This window comes from Bombina bombina, chromosome 1, assembly GCF_027579735.1.
Source record: "Bombina bombina isolate aBomBom1 chromosome 1, aBomBom1.pri, whole genome shotgun sequence".
NCBI classification, from domain to species: Eukaryota; Metazoa; Chordata; class Amphibia; order Anura; family Bombinatoridae; genus Bombina; species Bombina bombina.
This window is the reverse complement of record NC_069499.1, coordinates 298653480-298677296: the sequence shown is the minus strand read 5'-3', so window position 1 is coordinate 298677296 and position 23817 is coordinate 298653480. Positions and strand designations below refer to the sequence as shown.

At 39.4% G+C, this 23817-nt stretch overlaps 1 protein-coding gene across 2 annotated transcripts in view; it reads right to left on the bottom strand.

The window, feature by feature from the left end:
• Positions 1–23817, bottom strand: part of MYLK (myosin light chain kinase) — an 842949-nt gene that overhangs the window by 150209 nt on the left and 668923 nt on the right. The window contains exons 19-20 of one of the 2 annotated variants that reach the window (XM_053698066.1): positions 20143–20193; positions 12665–12792 (exon numbers count right to left, since the gene is read on the bottom strand). In XM_053698066.1, the coding sequence (XP_053554041.1) occupies positions 12665–12792; positions 20143–20193 (179 nt within the window). The remainder of the gene's footprint in view (positions 1–12664; positions 12793–20142; positions 20194–23817) is intronic. The other variant, XM_053698065.1, reaches the window with a different exon arrangement.

Below are 23817 nucleotides of genomic sequence, written 5' to 3'. Positions count from 1 at the left end.
TTGCTAAAGTGAGATGACTGTGTTCTATCAACAAGTAGTCTATTCGAGAGTATGATTTCTTTGCAAATGAGTAAAAGGTGAAGTCTCTGGAGCGTGCGTGCTGTAGTCTCCATACATCCACCAAAGCAACTGATTTAAGGCTGTCTGCAACACTTATGCTAACATTATGGGGTCCCTTTGATCTAGGAGCTGAGCTATCTATCTTCGGCTCTAGGGGTACATTCAGGTCACCACCCACTATTAATATTCCTCTTTTAATCTCAAGGAGTTTTTCACATATCCTTCTAATGAACCTTGCTTGTTTCACATTGAGAGCATAAACACAGGCTAGCGTGACTGGAGTTTCGAATATAGAGCCTCTCAGTATGAGGAGTCTGCCCTCTCTGTCTTCATATTTATCTAGTAGTTGAAAGGGGACATTCTTATTTAACAAGACCCCTACTCCCGCTATCTTCTTGCTTGGGTTGGCATTAAAGAATCCTAAAGGGTAATCAGTTGACCTAAATTTGGGCGCGATAGGTCCCAAAAAATGGGTCTCTTGGATGAAAACTACGTCACCCTTAAGTTTACGAAAGTGGTTTAGAGCTATAGACCTCTTTGTGGGAGAATTGAGGCCTCTGCAGTTTTGGGACAGCAACACTAATGGTTTGTTAGCCATAATCTATAAGACCTAAGTGGTTTTTGCTGATCAGCTAGTTTTTTGACGTGTATTGTAGTGTGGTGCAGGCCGGCCTCCCCTACCCCCAGAAAAATACGAGACTTACCGCTGATCTCTCTATTTCCGGACTGTCTAAGATTTCTAGCTCCTTCATGAACAGTTGGAACACATACATGGGAATAGTATCTCTTAAGAATCGCTTGCTGACTTCTTAAAAACAGAACAACAATAACAAAAATCAATGATAACATAACAAACAGAATTATCAACAACAATTAACATATTGTGGTCTTTAAACACAGTAGTGTCTAAACTAAATAGGGGGTGGATAGAGACTGAAATACTCTCAACATTCACATTGTGAAATGAACAGTAATTGAATCTTATAGTACATGCATATCTTGTGGGGTTTATAGAACTAGCTCATTATTGATCTAACTTCTATAGGGCAACAATATTATAGACTTCAGAATTCTAAATGCTACAAGTACATCCTTTCTCAACTAGGTCTTAATTCTCTCAATTTAAAGTCCTACTAATGGAGGGTGAGCTCTCATTCATAGTCAATTATCCTTTTTATTAAGTCTCACTCCTAGTTGATCAAGTGTCCTCCACCACCTTCGATCTATTCTGTATTGGTGGAATCTGGTTTCTTGTTCTTTTCCGGTTGACCTTTTGCCAGTGGGGCCTCTGAGGAAGCTGCGTCTCCCCTGTTAGGTTGCTCCCTGGAAGGGATTTCTTGTGTATTGATGGTGGGGTGGGTAGTGGAATGTCAATCAATTTACAGAATTCTTCAAGGTCCTCAGTGGATTTATAGGTGGCGACTTTGTTTCCTTTGTTAACCTTTAAGCAGAAGGGGAATCCCCACCTATAGGGTATCTCCAGCTCTCGCAGGTGTTCGGTGAGGTACCTGGCTTCTTTTCTGTTATTCAGTGTCATAGGACTAAGGCCTGCGTAAATTTGTATCGAGTGACCATCGAAGTTGAGAGGAGATGCCTTCCTCGCTGCTTGCGCAACTAGTTCTTTATCTTGGTATTGATGGAATTTAATGATTAAATCCCGTGGGAGGTCAGCATCTCCTGGCTTGGGTCTAAGTGCCCTATGGGCCCTGTCTAGCTGATATGGGGGTGCAGTATTGTCTTTTGTTAGGTGATGGAAAAGTCTTTGCAAGTATTGTGGGGTGAGATCCTGTGTGACACTCTCAGGTACTCCTCTAATTCTTAGATTCTGCCGTCTCCCCCTATTGTCTAGGTCCTCCAGATGGCTCTTTAATTGCTGGATTTCAATGTCTTGTATCGAGAGGCATCTAGAGTGACCATCTAACACATTGTTGGTGTCATTTGCTTGCTCTTCCATATATTCAATTCTCTCCCCCATATCTACCAAATCTTTCCTAACTTCTGCCAAACCATCCTTTACAATCTTTGCAACTTGTTGTAATAGGGTATTAAAGTCCGCTTTGGTTGGTAAAGAATCTAAATCAGCCCTTGTTAATGGGGCACTTCTCTCTGATGTTGTTGATTTAGGGGATGCATTTGTAGACATTTCTCCTGCCTCTTCATCTAATTCCACATCGGAGTGCTGTGAAGTGGTCAGAGCTTTTAAGTATGTGTTCAATTTGGTACTTGCAGCTAAATTGGATTTTGCTGCTTTGTCCCCTTTTGTGAGCCTTTTTGAAGACATTCTGTTTTACAGGTAATGCTGTGCAACTTGGTACGTAATCTGGGCTGTTTGCTTGTTTGCGGCCTGCGGCCTAGTGGTTGTGACAGGATTTCCAGTGAGGATATATGCGTTTATCTCTGTCTTGCGTCACTTCAGGTGTCTGTACTTTTAATGAAGTTTGTTTCTAATTGGGATTAGAATACGGCTCCAAAGTAGGTGTTCTAAAGGCAGAGTGCAAAACTACCTGTGTCACAGTAAGCCACGTGTGTAGATTGGGTCGTATAGTGTGCTTTTTGCTTGCTTTCCGTGTCTGTCCGAGTAGCAAGTATGTCCCAAACAGGTTTTTACTATATGAGCAAAGTCCTTAAGTTTTTAAGACCCTTTCACTGTACCCCTTAGTAAAAGTGTATGCGCTGTGTGCGCTCTGACTGGGTGCTGCTGCAGTCTAAGATGGCGCGTGTGAGGTAGCGTGATTCTTATTTCGGGCCCCACCCGGTGTCTTAGCGCAAATTAAAGTAAAAATGCTAAGTTGGCCTTTTACAGAGTCTTACTTGTGATCCGGAGCGGGTTACCGAAAATCTGTAGCTTTTCCTGTTGCGGGTGGTGAGTAGGCCCGTCTCCGGTGTGATCTGAGTGGCACTCCAAAGTCTGTGTGGCTCCGGAGCAGGGTCTTTCTCCTTTTAAGTGCTTTGCAGCAGCGGTGCTGTTTATGAAGGGGTATCAGGCTATTAAGGGCTAAAAAGTGCGGTTGATTACATGCTTATCTGGTCCCAATGCAAACTATCACACGGAGCTTCTCCTAAATGCGACTCTCCATCTTGGTAGTCGGCTCCGCCCCCCGCAGTTCCGATTTTTTAACCTCCTACAGTCAATGCAGTTCTCCTACAGTCAATGCAGTGCCCCAAAACATGCTTTAATTTTATATATCCCTATATAGAGAGATAATATAAGTCCCATGAAAGAAAGAAAACTCCACAGAGGTTTAACCTTTAGAGTGCTGGTTCCTTCTAATCTAGAAGGGAAAGCACTTACATGTGGATCTAGCTGTCAGGCAGGGAACAGCTTCTTAGGTGTGACAGATTAATCCACTTCTGACAGGGACCTGTAGAAAAAGAAAAATAGAGTAACCAAACCTGGTTTTCTATAAAGGGGTAGCATTGTTGTTAGAAGTTAAGCAAGGACCACCTCACCGTCTTCTAACTGCTAAAAGTCACCATACTCTTACTAAAGAGAATTACATGGACACAGAATAGCCCCAATCCTTGCTTGCAGGGAAAAGTACCCATTACAGGATTAAATAACTTCAGACAACATCTTTGCACATCCTCCTGATGACAGAGGTAAAGAATGACTGGGTAATGGGAGTGACACTTAACAGCTCTGCTGGGGTGTTCTTTGCCTCCTCCTGCTGGCCAGGAGTTGAATTCCCACTAGTAATTAGAATGGATTTGTGGACTCTCCATGCCATTGGAAAGAAAAATATAAAGTTTTGATAGGTAAATATAAAAATATAAAAAAGGCTCTATTTCTGTTTAAATGTAGTGATGGCAAAAATGCTAAAAATACTCTGGTCTTTTGGTGAAGTTTTTGTCTGAAATGCCCGGTCCTTATGGGGTTAAAAAGTTATAAGGGCTCAAAGATAGATGGTATAATGTGTTTGAAGAAAAAAAAAGGGCTTTAACATAAGTGCATACATAGACATGCCTTAATATGTGTGCCTATATATATATATATATATGTATATAGATGTGTGTTTATAAGTATTTAAGTGTTTACTGTATATGTACTGTACACAGTTCACATTCCAATGCTCTTCACTTACAGGATAATGTACTTTTTATTGTAAATATAGATTTCTTTATAATTCTATACATTCCTATACCTGTATATCTAACAAATAGGCCTCTATTTATCAAGCTGTCTACTTACCTGCATTCGACGGCCCCAATACGCGCGCCTAAGATAGCCTAACATCGCCGCCGCTGACCTGAATACGTTTGCCAAATTTATCAAGAAAGCTGTCAAAAAGCCGCGCACCAAGTACAGTGCGATGAGCAGCGGACTGTTGTTGACTAACAGTCATTGATCTCGCTGCTCTTCAGCTTTATTCGCAGCTTTCTTGCTACCCTGTCACTAAGCACCCACACTATACTATACTGTTTTACCCCCTAAACCGCCGCTCCTGGAGCCCCCCGCAACTAAATAAACGTATTAACCCCTAAACCGCCGCTCCCGGACCCCGCCGCAACTATAATAAATATATTAACCCCTAAACTGCCGCTCCCGGACCCCGCCGCAACTATAATAAATATATGAACCCCTAAACCGCCGCTCCCGGACCCCGCCGCCACCTACATTATACCTATTAACCCCTAATCTGCCGCCCCCTATACCGCCGCCACCTACATAAAGTTATTAACCCCTATCCTGCCGATCCCGGACCCCGCCGCAACTAAATAAATTGTTTAACCCCTAAACCGCCGCTCCCGGAGCCCGCCGCCACCTACATTATACATATTAACCCATATCCTGCCCCCCTACACCGCCGCCACTATAATAAATGTATTAACCCCTAAACCTAAGTCTAACCCTAACACCCACTAACTAAAATATAATTTAAATACATCTAAATAAATATTACTATTATTAACTAAATTATTCCTATTTAAAACTAAATACTTACCTATAAAATAAACCCTAAGCTAGCTACAATAACTAATAGTTACATTGTAGCTATTTTAGGATTTATTTTTATTTTACAGGCAAGTTTGTATTTATTTTAACTAGGTACAATAGTTATTAAATAGTTATTAACTATTTAATAAATACCTAGCTAAAATAAATACAAAATTACCTGTAAAATAAATCCTAACCTAAGTTAAAATTACACCTAACACTACACTATCATTAAAATAATTACATAAATTAACTATAATTAAATAAAACTAATTACAATTAAATAAAATTAACTAAAGTACAAAAAAACAAACACTAAATTACAGAAAATAAAAAAAATTACAAGAATTTTAAACTAATTACACCTAATCTAAGCCCCCTAATAAAATAAAAAAGCCCCCCAAAATAATAAAATTCCCTACCCTATACTAAATTACAAATAGCCCTTAAAAGGGCCTTTTGCGGGGCATTACCCCAAAGTAATCAGCTATTTTACCTGTAAAAAAAGAAATACAACCCCCCAACATTAAAACCCACCACCCACACACCCAACCCTACTCTAAAAACCACCCAAACCCCACTTAATAAAACCTAACACTAACCCCCTTGAAGATCACCCTACCTTGAGCAGTCTTCACCCAGCCGGGCACAAGTGTACCTCCAGACCGGCAGAAGTCTTCATCCGATCCGGGCAGAAGAGGACATCCAGACCAGCAGAAGTCTTTATCCAGGCGGCATCTTCTATCTTCATCCATCTGGAGCGGGTCCATCTTCAATCCAGCCGGCGCGGCGCATCCTCTTCCATCGACGTCCTAACGAAGAATAAAGGTTCCTTTAAATGACGTCATCCATGATGGCGTCCCTTGAATTCCGATTGGCTGATAGGATTCTATCAGCCAATCGGAATTAAGGTAGGAAAAATCATATTGGCTGATGCAATCAGCCAATAGGATTGAAGTTCAATCCTATTGGCTGATCCAATCAGCCAATAGGATTGAGCTTGCATTCTATTTGCTGTTCCAATCAGCCAATAGAATGCAAGCTCAATCCTATTGGCATATTGGATCAGCCAATAGGATTTTTCCTACCTTAACTCCGATTGGCTGATAGAATCCAATCAGCCAATCGGAATTCAAGGGGCGCCATCTTGGATGACATCATTTAAAGGAACCTTCATTCTTCTTTAGGACGTCGATGGAAAAGGATGCTCCGCGCCGGCTGGATTGAAGATGGACCCGCTCCGCTCCTGATGGATGAATATAGAAGATGCCGTCTGGATGAAGACTTCTGCCGGTCTGGATGTCCTCTTCTGCCCGGATCGGATGAAGACTTCTGCCGGTCGGGAGGTCCACTTGTGCCCGGCTGGGTGAAGACGGCTCAAGGTAGGGTGATCTTCAAGGGGTTAGTGTTAGGTTTTTTAAGGGGGGTTTGGGTGGGTTTTAGAGTAGGGTTGGGTGTGTGGGTGGTGGGTTTTAATGTTGGGGGGAGGTTGTATTTCTTTTTTTACAGGTAAAAGAGCTGATTACTTTGGGGCAATGCCCCGCAAAAGGCCCTTTTAAGGGCTATTTGTAATTTAGTATACGGTAGGGAATTTTTTTATTAGGGGGCTTAGATTAGGTGTAATTAGTTTAAAATTCTTGTAATTTTTTTTTTATTTTCTGTAATTTAGTGGTTTTTTTGTACTTTAGTTAATTTTATTTAATTGTAATTAGTTTTATTTAATTGTAGTTAATTTATGTCATTATTTTAATGATAGTGTAGGTGTAATTGTAACTTAGGTTAGGATTTATTTTACAGGTAATTTTGTATTTATTTTAGCTAGGTATTTATTAAATAGTTAATAACTATTTCATAACTATTGTACCTAGTTAAAATAAATACAAACTTCCCTGTAAAATAAAAATAAATCCTAAAATAGCTACAACGTAATTATTCATTATATTGTAGCTATTTTAGGGTTTATTTTATAGGTAAGTATTTAGTTTTAAATAGGAATAATTTAGTTAATAATAGTAATATTTATTTAGATGTATTTAAATTATATTTTAGTTAGTGGGTGTTAGGGTTAGTCTTAGGTTAATAATAGTAATATTTATTTAGATGTATTTAAATTATATTTAAGTTAGGGGGTGTTAGGGTTAGACTTTTTAGGGGTAAATAACTTTATTATAGTGGCAGCGGTGTAGGGGGGGCAGGATAGGGGTTAATATATATAATGTAGGTGGCGGCGGGCTCCGGGAGCGGCGGTTTAGGGGTTAATATAATTATTATAGTTGCCGCGGCCTACGGGAGCGGCGGTTTAGGGGTTAATATATTTATTATAGTTGCCGCAGGCTCTGGGAGTGGTGGTTTAAGGGTTAAACATTTTATTTAGTTGCGGTGGGCTCCGGGAGTGGCGGTTTAGGGGTTAATAAGTATAATGTAGGTGGCGGTGGTGTAGGAGGGGGGGCAGATTAGGGGTGTTTAGACTGGGGGGAACATGTTAGGGTGTTAGGTGGAGACATTTCCCATAGGAATCAATGGGATATCGGGCAGCAGCGAACATGAGCTTTCGCTGCTGTCAGACTCCCATTGATTCCTATGGCATCCGCTACCTCCAGGGCGGCGGATTGAAAACCAGGTGCGCTGGGCCGGAAAAGTGGTGAGCGTACCTGGTAGGATCTTGATAACTTCCAAAAGTAGTCAGATTGTGCCGAACTTGCGTTCGGAACATCTGTAGTGACGTAACCATTGATCTGTGTCGGACTGAGTCCGGCGAATCGTATGTTACGTCACTATATTCTACTTTTGCCGGTCTCTAGCCTTTGATAACTAAGGCGAATCAGGCTCACCACAAAGACGCTGCGGAATTCCAGCGTATTTGCGGTTGACAGCTAGATCAATAGAGGCCATAGTCTTAACCAGCACCAGTGAATTGTCCTGACGAGCAAGCTGTTAGAGCCACTGCATTATTTTAAAATCCTATATATATATATGCATTTTACATAAACATTATCAGATATATATAGAAATATATATTTAATAATAAAAAGTAGATTATTTTCATTGTAAGGAACATAGGAATGTAAAATTTGCGTAACGCGCATTGGGGTTCACAATCTGGGATTAACACGGTCAGGTTAGCGCACATGAAGAATTGCTATGTTTATTGTATGTTCTTAAAATATTAAATATTAGTCCTAAAGCCGGTGTTAACGGGACATTTTCTGCAGTGCAGCGCTCCCCCTCTCCCGGCCACGCCCCTGCCCGCACCAGCATGGTCCCGCCCCCTCCCGCCCATCCTCTCTGCTGTCTGATCCTCACGCTTCCTTATGGCCAGGCCAGGCATGTCTCTACTGCGCATGACAGCTTTGGTTAAACATACCTGACCTTTTATATTATAGGATAAATTATTAAAAAATATTCATAATTATTACAAATTACAAGAGCTGCTGGTGAAACGCCACCCCCTGCAGACTCGCGGCCAATAGGCCGCCAGCAGGGGGGTGTCAATCAACCCGATCGTACTCGATCGGGTTGATTTCCGGCGATGTCTGTCCGCCTGCTCAGAGCAGCCGGACAGGTTATGGAGCAGCGGTCTTTGTGACCGCTGCTTCATAACTGCTGTTTCTGGCGAGTCTGATGACTCGCCAGAAACACGGGGCATCAAGCTCCATATGGAGCTTTATACATATGCCCCATATTCTTTAATTTAAATATTTATTTTTTTAATAATTTATATTTAATATTTCAATAATGCGCACTGAATTCAGCAATTCTTCATGTGCACTAATCCGACCGTACTTTTTATTATTAAATATATATTTCTGAATATATCTGATAATGTTCATGTTCTTTGTAAAGAACATAGGAATGTAAAATTTGCTAAACGCGCATTGGGGTTCACAATCTGGGATTAACGCGGTCAGGTTAGCGCACATGAAGAATTGTTATCTTTATTGTGTGTTCTTAAAATATTAAATACTAGTCCTAAAGCCAGTGTACACGGGACATTTTCTGCAGTGCAGCGCTCCCCTGTCCCGGCCACGCCCCCGCCCGGTCACGCACCTCACCGCTCCTACACAGTCACGCCCCCTCCCGACCATCCTCTCTGCTGTCTGATCCTCGCGCTTCCTTATGGCCAGGCCAGGTATGGCTCTACTGCGCATGACAGCTTTGGTTAAACAAACCTGACCTTTTATATTATAGGATAAATTATTAAAAAATATTCATAATTATTAAAAATGATTATACATACCAAAAAATATATATATTCTTTAATTTAAAAAAAAAACTAAATTTATGCTTACCTGATAAATTACTTTCTCTTGCGGTGTATCCAGTCCACAGATTTATCCTTTACTTGTGGGATATTCTCATTCCCTACAGGAAGTGGCAAAGAGAGCACACGGCAGAGCTGTCCATATAGCTCCCCCTCTAGCTCCACCCCCCAGTCATTCAATCAAAGGTTAGGAAGAAAAAGGAGAAACCATAGGGTGCAGTGGTGACTGTAGTTTAAACAAAAAATTTTTTTACCTGACTTAAATGCCAGGGCGGGCCGTGGACTGGATACACCGCAAGAGAAAGTAATTTATCAGGTAAGCATAAATTCTGTTTTCTCTTGCAAGGTGTATCCAGTCCACGGATTCATCCTTTACTTGTGGGATACCAATACCAAAGCTTTAGGACACGGATGAAGGGAGGGAACAAGACAGGTACCTTAAACGGAAGGCACCACTGCTTGCAAAACCTTTCTCCCAAAAATAGCCTCCGAAGAAGCAAAAGTATCGAATTTGTAAAATTTGGCAAAAGTATGCAGTGAAGACCAAGTCGCTGCCTTACAAATCTGTTCAACAGAAGCCTCATTTTTGAAAGCCCATGTGGAAGCCACTGCTCTGGTAGAATGAGCAGTAATTCTTTCAGGAGGCTGCTGGCCAGCAGTCTCATAGGCCAAACGGATGATGCTTTTCAGCCAAAAGGAAAGAGAGGTAGCAGACGCTTTCTGACCTCTCCTCTTACCAAAAGAGATATCAAACAAGGAAGATGTTTGTCTGAAATCCTTAGTTGCTTGTAAATAGAACTTTAAAGCACGAACTACATCAAGATTGTGTAATAGACGTTCCTTCTTCGAAGATGGATTAGGACCCAGAGAAGGAACAACTATTTCCTGGTTAATATTCTTGTTAGAAACAACTTTAAGAAGAAAACCAGGCTTGGTATGCAAAACTACCTTATCTGTTCACTTTACACTCCCGAGAGAGACCCTAGTGCTTAGAGCCGGCAAAGAGAATGACTGGGGGGTGGAGCTAGAGGGGGAACTATATGGACAGCTCTGCTGTGTGCTCTCTTTGCTACTTCCTGTAGGGAATGAGAATATCCCACAAGTAAAGGATGAATCCGTGGACTGGATACACCTTGCAAGAGAAAATTATATATTTTTTAATAATTTATATTTAATATTTCAATAATGCGCACTTAACTCAGCAATTCTTCATATTCACTAATCTGACTGTACATTTTATGATTAAATATATATTTCTGTATATATCTGATAATGTTCATGTAAAATAAATATCTATAACTATATATCAACATAAGAATAGATATACAGGTATATATATATATATATATATATATATATATATATATATACTGTATATATAAAAAATTACAATAAAAAGTACATTGTATTGTATGTGAAGAACACTGGAATGTGAAATATTCATAATTCATGTCGGGTTTAGCTCACTTGAATAAATGCGATCGGGTTAGCTTGTGAGTATGGGTGATAGGATTTTTTGCAGTTTCGGCAGTCCATTGAAGTCTATGGGGGAATATGTTAAAAGCGATCGCGACTATGTAAAGTCTATCTATTTTGTGCACGTTGGTTGTCTCTTGCATGCAATTTTTTTCTTTCTTTCAACTTGTAGTACGAGAACAAGCTGACATACGTAAAAAGTCTCTGTCTAGCAAAGTTAACGTGTGAGTGGGAGCTGAAAATAGCGATCCACTCGTAATCTAGCCCAAAGAGGGGATCTTATATACAAATGTGGCCTGTGCTCATTGTACAATAACAAAATGGATCTGATATAACTAATATGCTGCTTGTGTTCTGATTTAATGATCATGGTTATGTTTTAAAGAAATTTCCATTTTCTTCAGGTCAAATGTATGACTAGTTTTAAATGTTGGGTAACAGTTTTTTTGATAGAGCATGTAATTTTAAGAAACTTAAATTCACCTATTTTATCAAATTTACTTTGTTCCTTTGCTATCCTTTGTTTAAAAGAATATGTACATATCCTCAGCAGCAGCAATGTACTTCTGGGAGCTAGCTGGAGACTGGTGGCTACACACATCTGTCTCTTATCAATGGCTCACCAGTTTTCAGTTAGCTCCCAGTAGTGCAATGTTGGCTTTAACTATGGGGCCTACCTATCAAGCTCTGAATGGAGCTTGACGCCCCGTTTTTCTGGCGCCAGAAACAGCAGTTATGAAGCAGCGGTCTAAAGACCACTGCTTCATAACCCTGTCCGCCTGCTCTGAGGAGGCGGACAGGAATCGCCGGAATTCAACCCGATCGAGTGCTATCGGGTTGATTGACACCCCCTACTGGCGGCCGATTGGCTACTAGTCTGCAGGGGGGGGGACGTTGCACCAGTAGCTCACAAGAGCTGCTGGTGCAATGCTGAATACGTAGAGCGTATTGCTCGCCAAATTCAGCGATGTCTGTTGGACCAGGTCCGACAGACATATGATAAATAGGCCTCTGTGTGTTTAATCACTTTGCAGGGATTCTACATATAGGGCAAGATTACAAGTGGCACAGCAAATCAGTTGCGTAAACACTGCACGCGTTATGGCTTTTTTGCATTTGGGGTTGCGCAGCTATTACAAGTTGCAAAATAACTTATTTAGTGCGTACATTAAGACGAATAATCAAACAGCCAAATCACGTGCCCATTCACGTATTCCCCATAGAAGTCAATGGAGACGACAAATAGAAAAGAACTCCCACTAAAACCCTAATCTGTTGCGCAAAGCCCATGAAGTATTCCTCTCGAAAAGTGTACATGAAAATGCGAATATTTCATATTGCGAAAATGTAAAATCCCTGCATCAGCTTTTTTTTCTCTAACACCCGAGATCTCGTATCTTTGAGCCCTTATACTTTTAGCGTGCAATATATTTTAAAATCATTTTTATTAGACAGTGTTAATATGAGTGTAACTGTACTTTGTAAAACTGTTAAACTACAGCTCTTTGAGCGCGGAAAGGATTGTTGCGTAAAAGGCGAATGCTCGCGTGCAATCGCGATTTTTCAAGACTTGTAATAGCTGCACAATGGAAATTGATTGCGAAAAGACCATATCGCTCGCGGAAAACTCATAACGCACAACTTGTAATCTTGCCCATAGTTATGTGAAAGTAAAAGCACAATAATGAAATGTTCTAACATATTAGAGTATTTTTTGCACTTTTATATCCCTTTAATGCAAATCTTTGTATGCTTTTATGACACTAACCAATTTACTTACGCTTTACACACCCACACTGCAATGCCTGTATACGGCTGAAAAAATTAGGGTATCAATGCCTTTAACAAATATTTACTTTATTAGTATCTTGTATTACATCTAAATAAAGAAAAATCCAAAGAATTACCCTCTTAAAGGGAGCACAAGTTACCTGTTTCCTAAATTTCATCCATGTACACGTAATTGGCTGTGTCCCGGCAACTTTACAAAGAAGCTCTACTGATTCTCCTGCTCGGACTTTCCTGTCTTCAGGAAACTGTAGCAGCTGAGGTGGAGATACTACATGCAGAAAACAAAGGCACAAATTACTAGACTAGTAACTTCCATTTAATAGTTTAAGTTAAAGGGACAGTCTAGTCAAAATTAAACTTTTTTGATTCAGATAGGGCATGCAATTTTAAACAACTTTCCAATTTACTTGTATCATCAAATTGGCTTTGTTCCCTTAATGGTATTTTTGAAAAGCTAATAACAATTTTCAAGTAGACTGTCCCTTTAAAACTGTATTGTGGATATTGGATGCTGAAATATTTTGCTGTTATAGACAGGAAGCAAACAAAGGTATTTTCTTTAAATATTTTGTATTGGGAAGATATTGATAGCCAAAGAACAGAAATAAATATAGGATACGCGGCTGAGACGGGATTTCCATTCCACCCCCCTTCAATATAAAGGCCAAGTGAAATAAAGGAACAGCTGGAGTATTAAAGGGTTCTGTACAAGACAAACTGTCTGGAATTGTAATGAAAGGATTTAAGTAACTAGAAGATATTGTGATTATAGTATACATTACTGATCAGTGCACATAACAACATTTAATGATGTAACATATATATAAAGATCACATTGCACTCTTGTGGCACACACTTATTCATTATTCATGATAACATCTACAATTCTAAAACTCCCAATGTCAGTTAATAGCAAATATTAGTCTGTCAAGGTTAGTTAATAATAGGTTAGTACTCAGATATGCAAAAAGGATGCTGTTAGACAGTGCTTGTTCTGCATAAAATGTGCTCCACAGATGTAAATGATGAGGGTTATGTGTGCGCCATCCATTTATTGGCTACATGCTTCAATGTATGTTTCATTGCACATGCATGGTAAAGATGCCAACAAAATACTGAAAATCCATTCAAATTACTGGCTAAAGGGACACTCTACTGTAAAACGGTTTCCACCTTAATGTGTTTCCAATGATTTCTTACACCAGTTGCAGAATATGAAATGTATGGGAAATTGCTCCTTTAGGTGTATTCCAGCGGGTAAAACTGATCATTGGGATTAAACAGGTGAACATATTACAGTACAATGTATCTTAACTAGTAATAAATACAGGACGATAAAACGCATTCTTTTTAAATTTCAGAAATAAGTGGAATTGGGAAACAATTGTGTTTAAAATTATCATAAAGAGACATGAAACCCACATTTTTCTTTCATGATTTAGGTTGAACATACAATTTTAAACAACTTTCCAGTATATTTCTATTATCAAATTTGTTTCATTCTCTTGGTATGGTTTGTTGAAGGAGCAGCAATACTGGTTGCTCACTGAACACATGGGTAAGCCAATGACAATCAGTATATATATGCAGCCACCAATCAGCAGCTAGAACCTAGGTTATTTGCTGCTCCTAAGCTTTCCTAGATAAACCTTTCAGCAAAGGATAACAAGAGAAGAACGCAAATTAAATAATATAAACAAATTGTAAAGTTGTTTAAATTTGTATGCTCTGTCTGAATCATGAAAGAAACATTTTTAGGTTTCATGTCCCTTTAAGCAGTAACTTAGATCAAAGCACAAACAGCTTTATAATCATTGTTCTGTTTTCTCCAATTCTGTGTGGGAAGTCTCAGTATATTTCAAAACGGGTCTGTTTCTAGTCTATTATGATAACTGAATAAGGAAACATATCTTAAAGGGACATTAAACTAAAAAAATTCTTTCATGATTCAGATAGAGCAGGCAACTTTAAACAACTATCTAATTTACTTATATTATCAAGTTTTCTTCATTCTCTCTGTATCTTTTGTTGAAATGCAGGGACATTAGCAAGAGCAATGTCCCTGTCCCTTATACATTAGCAAGAGCACTAGACGGCAGCACCATTTCCTGCCATGTAAAGCTTCGGACACCTACATAGGCATCTCTTAAACAAAGACTTTCATGGGAATGAAGCAAAGTTGATAACAGAAGTAAACTACAAACGCTTTTAAAATCGTATGCTCTGTCTGAATCACAAAACAAATTTTGGGGTTTCATATCTCTTTAACCAACCCCATTTTAAAGGGACAATCTAGTGAAAAAACATAATTTATTCTTACCTGATAAATTAATTTATTTCTTGGTTGTGAGAGTCCACAAGACCTTACTCTTGATCCAGGTGATGTAACTCCCAAGTGTTAGGTCTCGTGGACTCTCAGAACCATTAAAAAGAAAAATGCTGGGTTTCATAAGAGGCTCTGCTAAGGAGATAACAACTTCCTGCTGACTCACAAATACACAAGAATGTCCCATTATCTATCCATAATAAATCGTTAAACAAAGTATCTTCAAATCATGGTGGGGAAAAATATATTTAGTGTAAAATGGCAACAACAAAAAAAAATTCCAACCAGCAGCCATTCTTTCAAATAAAACAAAAAAATATCTTAAAGTGATTGTAAAGTTGAATGATTAAGTGCTCGGTAACTGAAAGTAATCTTAAAAATAGGTGCACTTTCATTCATTAAACTTTACAAAGATGCTTATTTTTTTAAATACCTACCTTTGCGTTATGGAATACATAATGCTGATCCTCCGCCTGCTTTCCTTAGCATATTGATGACGCTCCGGCTTCCTCTAATCATTGCGTGCCTCACGAGCTGGACGCCAAAGGGGGCACACACCGATTGGAGGAAGCTGGATTCGTCATCCTTCTGCTAAAGAAAGCAGGAGCTGTGGGCGGAGGATCGGTGTTATGTTTACCATAACGCAAAGGTAAGTATTTTAAAAAATAAGTGTCATTGTAAAGACTCTTTTTCATTAAATTTAACAATCACTTTACTTTCTCAGTTGTAAAACTTACCCTAGTGGTTATTACTAAATAAAGTGCATAACATGCATTTGTCAAGGAGCTTATTTTACCAACAACAAGGACTATATTAGAAAGAAGAGTAAAATACACTAAAAATATTATACTTTAAGGGTTAAAATTGATTTATGAAATTTTTTGAAGAATAGCTACCAATGTTCTAGGTAAAAGCTTCACATGAGCCTTCCCTGTCATCCTTTTGGCACAAATAAAACACAAAGTTGTATGTTTAAGTCTGTGGTAAGCTTATATAGTGCCTTACTGACTTTACAAAACACAAACAATAAGACTTAAAGCTAATCTGTAGCACTGTAATAATTAGCAAGTGGTTTTAGCCACCAAGAGTGGTAGCCACAAGCTGATCTCATCAGCCTTCTTTACTGACTGAAACAAAGAGAACCCTAGCCCTAAGTGTTTTCCTTATGTTAGGTCAAAAGGTGCCTGGTAATTATATTCTAGCTTTTTACAGGTGAGGCAGTATGCCAGGGACAGAGCACCTGTCCCCAGAACACAGCCATAAGCTGAACCGAGAGAACAAATCTCCAACGCCCTGATCTGGAAGGAATCCCCTGAAGAATTGAACTTGCTAGCACGCAGACAAGGTGCCATAGCTGCAGTGGTTCCACAGCGAACCCTTTGCTTGCAGAGCAGCAAAGCCATCACACTATTTCAGCAAGCCGACAAAGGAAAACCAACCAATAGGGAAAAGGCAAGCCCAAGGGGCATCGGCACCCAGAAAAACCTAGCCAACTGAATCAGTTCAACAAGTAAACAGCTTGCTAGCACACATTCAAGGTGCAAATAGCTGCAGCTGATTTCAGACTGCAAACCTTCTGCTTGCTGTACATAGCCCAAGTTTCCTAGAACTGGGGAACCCTGGACCAGCTCTAGATCCTAACAGTCTGGTACAACCCGCAATGGAAGAACCAGAGCGAGGAGAGGTCAGAGTCCCCAAACAAACAAGAACCCGGAAACTGAAATCCCCCGTCTGATATACAAAACCATACCCCCGGGAGATAACCATACAATGTCCAAGCAAAATGTACAATGAGAAAAAACTTGCAAGTCCCGACCAAAAGATGAGACCACCCCTTGCCAGAGTCCAACGCTCCAAGGAACTAAGCAAACAAAGACCAAGAACAAGGGGATACCTTGAGGACAAAGTCACTCGAACAAAGGCTAGTCTCCACATCACCCCCCCTAAAAACAGAGGAGAAGAAGAAAGAAGGATGCAGAGCATCCCCCAGCTTTGGGGAAGAAACACTAAACAGAGCTCAAGGAGACCACACTGCCCATGGCCCTACAAAGGAACCAACTCCCACAGGGAACCAGGTCCCCCTAAGGAACCAGAGGAAGGGACGAAGTGTGAAAGGTCTCAGGAAGAGAACCACAGCAGGAATAAGTCCAAGGACAATTCCAGAACCTTAGAAGGCCAAACCACCCAAAATGGCGGTAAGGAGGCGCTAAGCCCCCAATCCTCCCAAGAGAGGAAAGAAACTGTAGGCCCTGATGAAATCAGAGCAAAAAGAGTGACACAACCAGATTGAAGGCTGAATAAGGACTGACACAACCCTCCCTGCAATACAGATACTTTTAGAGAGCATAGCTGAACTTGTAAAGAAAAGCAAGAAAACACACAAATAATAATTGTGAGCACTCAGTGCCCCACCGGACCAGCCAGGCAGAACAGGCGCCACATGTCTGAATAAGCCACTGTACAGAAGATCTGAATCCTAGCAGGACCAGCCGCAGCTGGGGTCATAACTGTCAAGCTGCCTAAATCCTCCCTTAGAGGGGAAGGTCAAGTAAAACAGACAAACATAAGACTAACGTGTCCCTTAGCAAACTTCCGAAAAAGCAACCAGAGAGAATCAATCCCAGAAGTTCCTGAAGGAAACACATAATCAAAAATAAGACATCCTAATCGGATAAAGGAAAATATAAGGCAACCTGTAGGTTAACGCCCAGGAAGAAAACAGGCATACCCGCAGGACCAGCCACACGGAACCCAGATCTTCCAATAAAAAACTGGGAAAGATCTCAATAAGCAGACAATTTGGAGATTACGTTATCCCCTCATGTCTAATGAGGTGAGCCGTTCGAAGTAGAATACTACGGATTCCCGTATCCATTAAGGATAGGATCCTCTAATAACTCAAAAACGTGTCTGAGTAAAACGCTAAGACGCGCTATTATATAACGAAAGGCAGAACACTCAGGGACAGCTACACCCGCAGGGAACTGTATAGGCCCACCCAAGGCCGGTAGACGCAGGACAATCGGGCACGAGCACAAAGGCAAATAAACGTCTGGAATTTGCAGACGCATAATCACCAAAAATATGTGAAAGCGAAAAATGAGCTGCAACCTCCGGGGGGAACAAGCCGCCTTGTAAGGAGGGATAAACATAATCTGGGTTTATCCCTAGTAGTAGGGAGCGGTAGGGAAGTCGCCTCTCAGAGGACAGAACCCCCAGAGGCGGATGACTCAGCAGACCCCTGATTCCCTGAGTCCGAGGAACAGGGCGCTCTAATATGGCATATTGAACAGATTGAATCACATAACAAACATGATTAAAAAAACCCTGTTCAATAATCCCCCTCGGGAGATATTAACCCTCGATGCCAAGATACCAAAGAAGCCTCAGAGACCCTATATATATATATATATATATATATATATATACTTATTAAGTCCCGCAAGATAGTTCCTTACGGGAAACAAAAAGTTACAGTACACTCTGATGAAGTAAAATGAAACTATATTCAAGTGTGACGAATAGTAGCAGCGCCTCCGCCATGGACTTGAGAGAAGAAAGCAGGCAGCGAAGTGAAGTTCGACAACGCTGATTGCTTGTTGAGCTGTTAATATGAGTCGGGATGGTCTCGCAGAAAGACTCTCCCTACATATCCGGACTCTAACTTTCATCCAGGCCCTCACTGAGTCCCATGTCGAAGAGAACTACCCTCCATTAGAGACAAAACAAACTTTTGACACTTCTCTGCCAACTTCCTGGGACGAAAGACAAAGAATGACTGGGAGATGAGGGTGGAGTATTTAAGCCTTTGGCTGGGGTGTCTTTGCCTCCTGGTGGCCAGTTTCTTATTTCCCAAAAGTAATGAATGCAGCTGTGGACACTTTCCATTTAGGAAGAAGAAACACCCTGCAAACTTAACCAGGCTAAGCCTTATACATATTCCTTAAGAGATAACATTGCAAAATGAAAAATGGCCATTGCAAGCCTTGTTGTCTGCTGGCTAAAGCCTGGATTTGTTCCTCCAAATAAGGGAAATTCTGGGTGGATCTGCCTATTGAAAAAAAAATGCAGCGAACAAAATTATATTTGTTTTAAAAATGTTTTGAATGTTTTCGGCTGATATGTTATTCTACAGTAACAGAACAGAAATATCTTGTAATTACTTAATATAATTATTTATGCTTCTAGACATTACATCTAATAGTTATTTTATCATGTGTCTGTTAGAAATATACCTAGTTTTATGGAAGAATTCATACTTGGAATCAGTAATAGATGTCAGACCCTAGAAACCCTTGTATTAGTGTAACATTTGTACAGATCACTATGCACTACATGTAATGTAAAGCACATTGGGGCTGGTCAGTTAAAATCCTTTAGAAAAATGTATCACATTATTTAGCTTTCTTCTATTGAAAACCATTAGATATATTTGTAAAAAGGATTGTGATCAACCTCTATATATTTGTGGGTTTATAGTACAAGATAACTACTTGTGTTATTAATTATCACATACACACATCACAAGCATAGATAGAGCATTGATTTATTGTTATCACATAAGAAAGGGAAGATTATCTCTATGTCATCACTAGAAATATCTTTATATTAAAGGGACATGAAATCTAAGATTTTTTTTTTTTTATGATTCAGACAGAGCATACATTTTTTTCTAATTTACTTCTATTATAAATATGTCTTTGTTTTCTTGGTATTCTTTGTTGAAGAAGCAACAATTTGCTACTGGGAGCTAGCTGAACACATCGGTTGAACCAATGACAAGTGGCATATATTAATAGCCACCAATAAGCAGCTTACTCCCAGTAATGCATTGCTGCTTTTGAGCCTACTTAGACTACTTAGGTTTGCTTTTCAATAAAGGATACCAAGAGAAAAAAAGCAATTTAGTTAATAATAATACAATTGTTTAAAACTGTATGTTCTATCTGCATAATAAAAGTGTAATTTTGACTTTACAGTCCCTTTGATATTATTATGATCACACTGAACTCATTCTGCAAATATTTGGAACCCTTTAGCTTTATCATGCTGGGTTAGTGCAGCAAATGCTTGTCCTGGGAGTCCAGAACTTCAGTTTGAAGCTGTGTTTATAGGAAATGAAGGATATTTGCTGCTCGAAGATAGAAACAAATGATGATGAAAATAAAAGCAAAAAATGTTAGAGCCATATAAGGGGACACGTGGATGAAATGTTTCTGTTAATAGAAACAGTATTAGGATTCTAAAGGCAGAGGCAGCAGACAGCAGGCCATTCTCTACCATTCCATGTACCTGCTTTAGGGGGGGTTTTCGGAGCAGGTTTCTTCTTAATTGTCCCTTCATCTGCAAGGAAACGTGAATGGTTTATCACAGATACAGGACTAACAAGGCCTGCTTCATAGACTCTGTTTAGTAATACTGACAGAACAGTCACCAAGAAAAACCTAAAGCACTCAATGTAAAATGACACTCTGTAATAAATAATTGCCATACTGTCTATGTACATTGTAGAGAGCACCTTCCCATCTAAGAACCACAAATAATGTCTAATACTACATGCCTATTTCATTTATTTACACACAGAACCATGTTGTTAAATTTGTATGTATTGCTGCCTCAGAAGCATTATGCAGTTGACCTGACCATGCTCAATGTAATATTGTAAGATTCCCTGGAGGACAGAGAGGAAGCAGAAAGAAGAGAGCAAGGTATAGGCACTTAAACAATCTATAGGGGACTCACATGAATATCATGCGGCTATGGGAGAAAGGATGACAGGGGCATGAGATGGGAAATAGCTAAGGCTGTTGGGTTAATATGGAAATTGAAAAGTGTGTTAAAATTTATGTGGAAAAAAACGTACAAGGACAGAGGGCAATAGAACTGATGAGGAAAATAATGTGGTGTGGAATAGAAAGGATAGGTAAACAGGTGTGAGGACAGTTGATAGAAAAGCTAAAAGTGTTATAGAGAAGAACTAAAACAGAAAATAATTGAGAAGTAAAAAATGAGCCAAGTGTCGGAAAACAAGAGGAGTCCAGAGGCGAGAGGAAAGCTTAGGAAGAAATAAAGGCAAAACGTTAACATGTAATACAGCCGACCCCACAACTCCTGCCCCATCCTGCCCTCAGGAACATGACAGCATGTACCATATCTGAATATACCACGTCCTCGCGCTCAGTTCTACTCTCAATCCTAATGTCTGCAAAAAATCATGACTTAACAGTATTAGGTAACCTCAGCTTGTTCAAGAATTTAAGTGTAACTTGTACACATTGATTAAAGTGCAGAGCTTGTCTATCACTGGTGCTTACTGATATAACTTGTACCCATTGATTAAAGTGCAGAGCTTGCCTATCACTGGTGCTTACTGACATAAATGGTACCCATTAATTAAAGTGCAGAGCTTGCCTATCACTGGTGCTTACTGATATAACTTGTACCCATTAATTAAAGTGCAGAGCTTGCCTATCACTGGTGCCTAATGATATAACTTGTACCCATTAATTAAAGTGCAGAGCTTGCCTATCACTGGTGCCTAATGATATAACTTGTACCCATTAATTAAAGTGCAAAGCTTGCCTATCACTGGTGCCTAATGATATAACTTGTACCCATTAATTAAAGTGCAAAGCTTGCCTATCACTGGTGCTTACTGATATAACTTGTACCCATTGATTAAAGTGCAGAGCTTGCCTATCACTGGTGCTTACTGATATAACTTGTACCCATTAATTAAAGTGCAGAGCTTGCCTATCACTGGTGCTTACTGATATAACTTGTACCCATTAATTAAAGTGCAGAGCTTGCCTATCACTGGTGCCTAATGATATAACTTGTACCCATTGATTAAAGTGCAGAGCTTGCCTATCACTGGTGCTTACTGATATAACTTGTACCCATTAATTAAAGTGCAGAGCTTGCCTATCACTGGTGTATAATGATATAACTTGTACCCATTGATTAAAGTGCAGAGCTTGCCTATCACTGGTGCTTACTGATATAACTTGTACCCATTAATTAAAGTGCAGAGCTTGCCTATCACTGGTGCCTAATGATATAACTTGTACCCATTAATTAAAGTGCAAAGCTTGCCTATCACTGGTGCCTAATGATATAACTTGTACCCATTAATTAAAGTGCAAAGCTTGCCTATCACTGGTGCTTACTGATATAACTTGTACCCATTGATTAAAGTGCAGAGCTTGCCTATCACTGGTGCTTACTGATATAACTTGTACCCATTAATTAAAGTGCAGAGCTTGCCTATCACTGGTGCTTACTGATATAACTTGTACCCATTAATTAAAGTGCAGAGCTTGCCTATCACTGGTGCTTACTGATATAACTTGTACCCATTAATTAAAGTGCAGAGCTTGCCTATCACTGGTGCCTAATGATATAACTTGTACCCATTGATTAAAGTGCAGAGCTTGCCTATCACTGGTGCTTACTGATATAACTTGTACCCATTAATTAAAGTGCAGAGCTTGCCTATCACTGGTGCTTACTGATATAACTTGTACCCATTAATTAAAGTGCAGAGCTTGCCTATCACTGGTGCTTACTGATATAACTTGTAGCCATTGATTCAAGTGCAGAGCTTGTCTGTCACTGGTGCTTACTGATGTAATGTGTAGCCAATGATTAAAGTGCAGAGCTTGTCTATCTCTGGTGCTTACTGATGTAATGTGTAGCCATTGATTAAAGTGAAGAGCTTGTCTGTCACTGGTGCTTACTGATGTAATGTGTAGCCATTGATTAAAGTGAAGAGCTTGTCTGTCACTGGTGCTTACTGATGTAATGTGTAGCCATTGGTTAAAGTGAAAGCTTTTCTATTACTGGTGCTTACTGATGTAATGTGTAGCCATTGGTTAAAGTGAAGAGCTTGTCTATCACTGGTGCTTAAAGATATAACCTATAGCCATTGATTAAAGTGAAGAGCTTGGCTATCACTGGTGCTTAATGATATAACCTATAGCCATTGATTAAATTTAGGAGCTTGTCTATCACTGGTGCTTACTGATATAACTTGTAGCCATTGATTAAAGTGAGGAGCTTGTCTATCACTGGTACTTACTGATATAACTTATACCCATTGATTAAAGTGAAAGCTTTTCTATTACTGGTGCTTACTGATATAACTTGTAGCCATTGATTAAAGTGAGGAGCTTGTCTATCACTGGTGCTTACTGATATAACTTGTAGCCATTGATTAAAGTGCAAAACTTGTCTATCACTGGTGCTTACTGATATAACTTGTAGCCATTGATTAAAGTGAAGCGCTTGTCTATCACTGGTGCTTACTGATATAACTGGCGCTTACTGAAATCATTTATTTATGACATACACATGGAGCTATACAAATGGAAAGAGCACATTTCTAGAACAAAACCCTAAAAATGTGCTGTCTTGGGAAGCATAAGTCATGTGACCTGATTCCATGAAAATAATCAAATGTCCTGGAAATTCGCAAGCTGCACTATTCAAGTCACTAGACATTTCCCATTGCATTATTTATGGTTGAATTGAGAAGTCATTTCTAGGATGAAAATGGAATTTGTAGAAAACTAAAAATAGGGGAATGGTGCTTAATAAAATACAGGATGTAGCAAAACAACAGGGATTTATATCGAGTTTTTTCAAAACATAACATTTTCCATTAAGAGAAACATTAGTTTCTCATGTTTTAGTATCTATTTCTGCTAATTACTTTTATATGTGATATTAACTAATGACTATAGCAATAATAAATGATGTGAAAGGACAAAACAAAAAAGATGACAGATTTTTTAAGGGGAAAAAAAAAAGAGTTACATTTTTTGTGGTTACTATATAAAAACACCAAAAATAATCCAATCAAAACTGTCAATGTCCATTAGTCAGTTAGGCAAAAGGGATACGTCTGTCTTTATCAGTGAATTAGTTGGTAGATCAATCTTAAAGGGACGTAAAACACAATTTTTT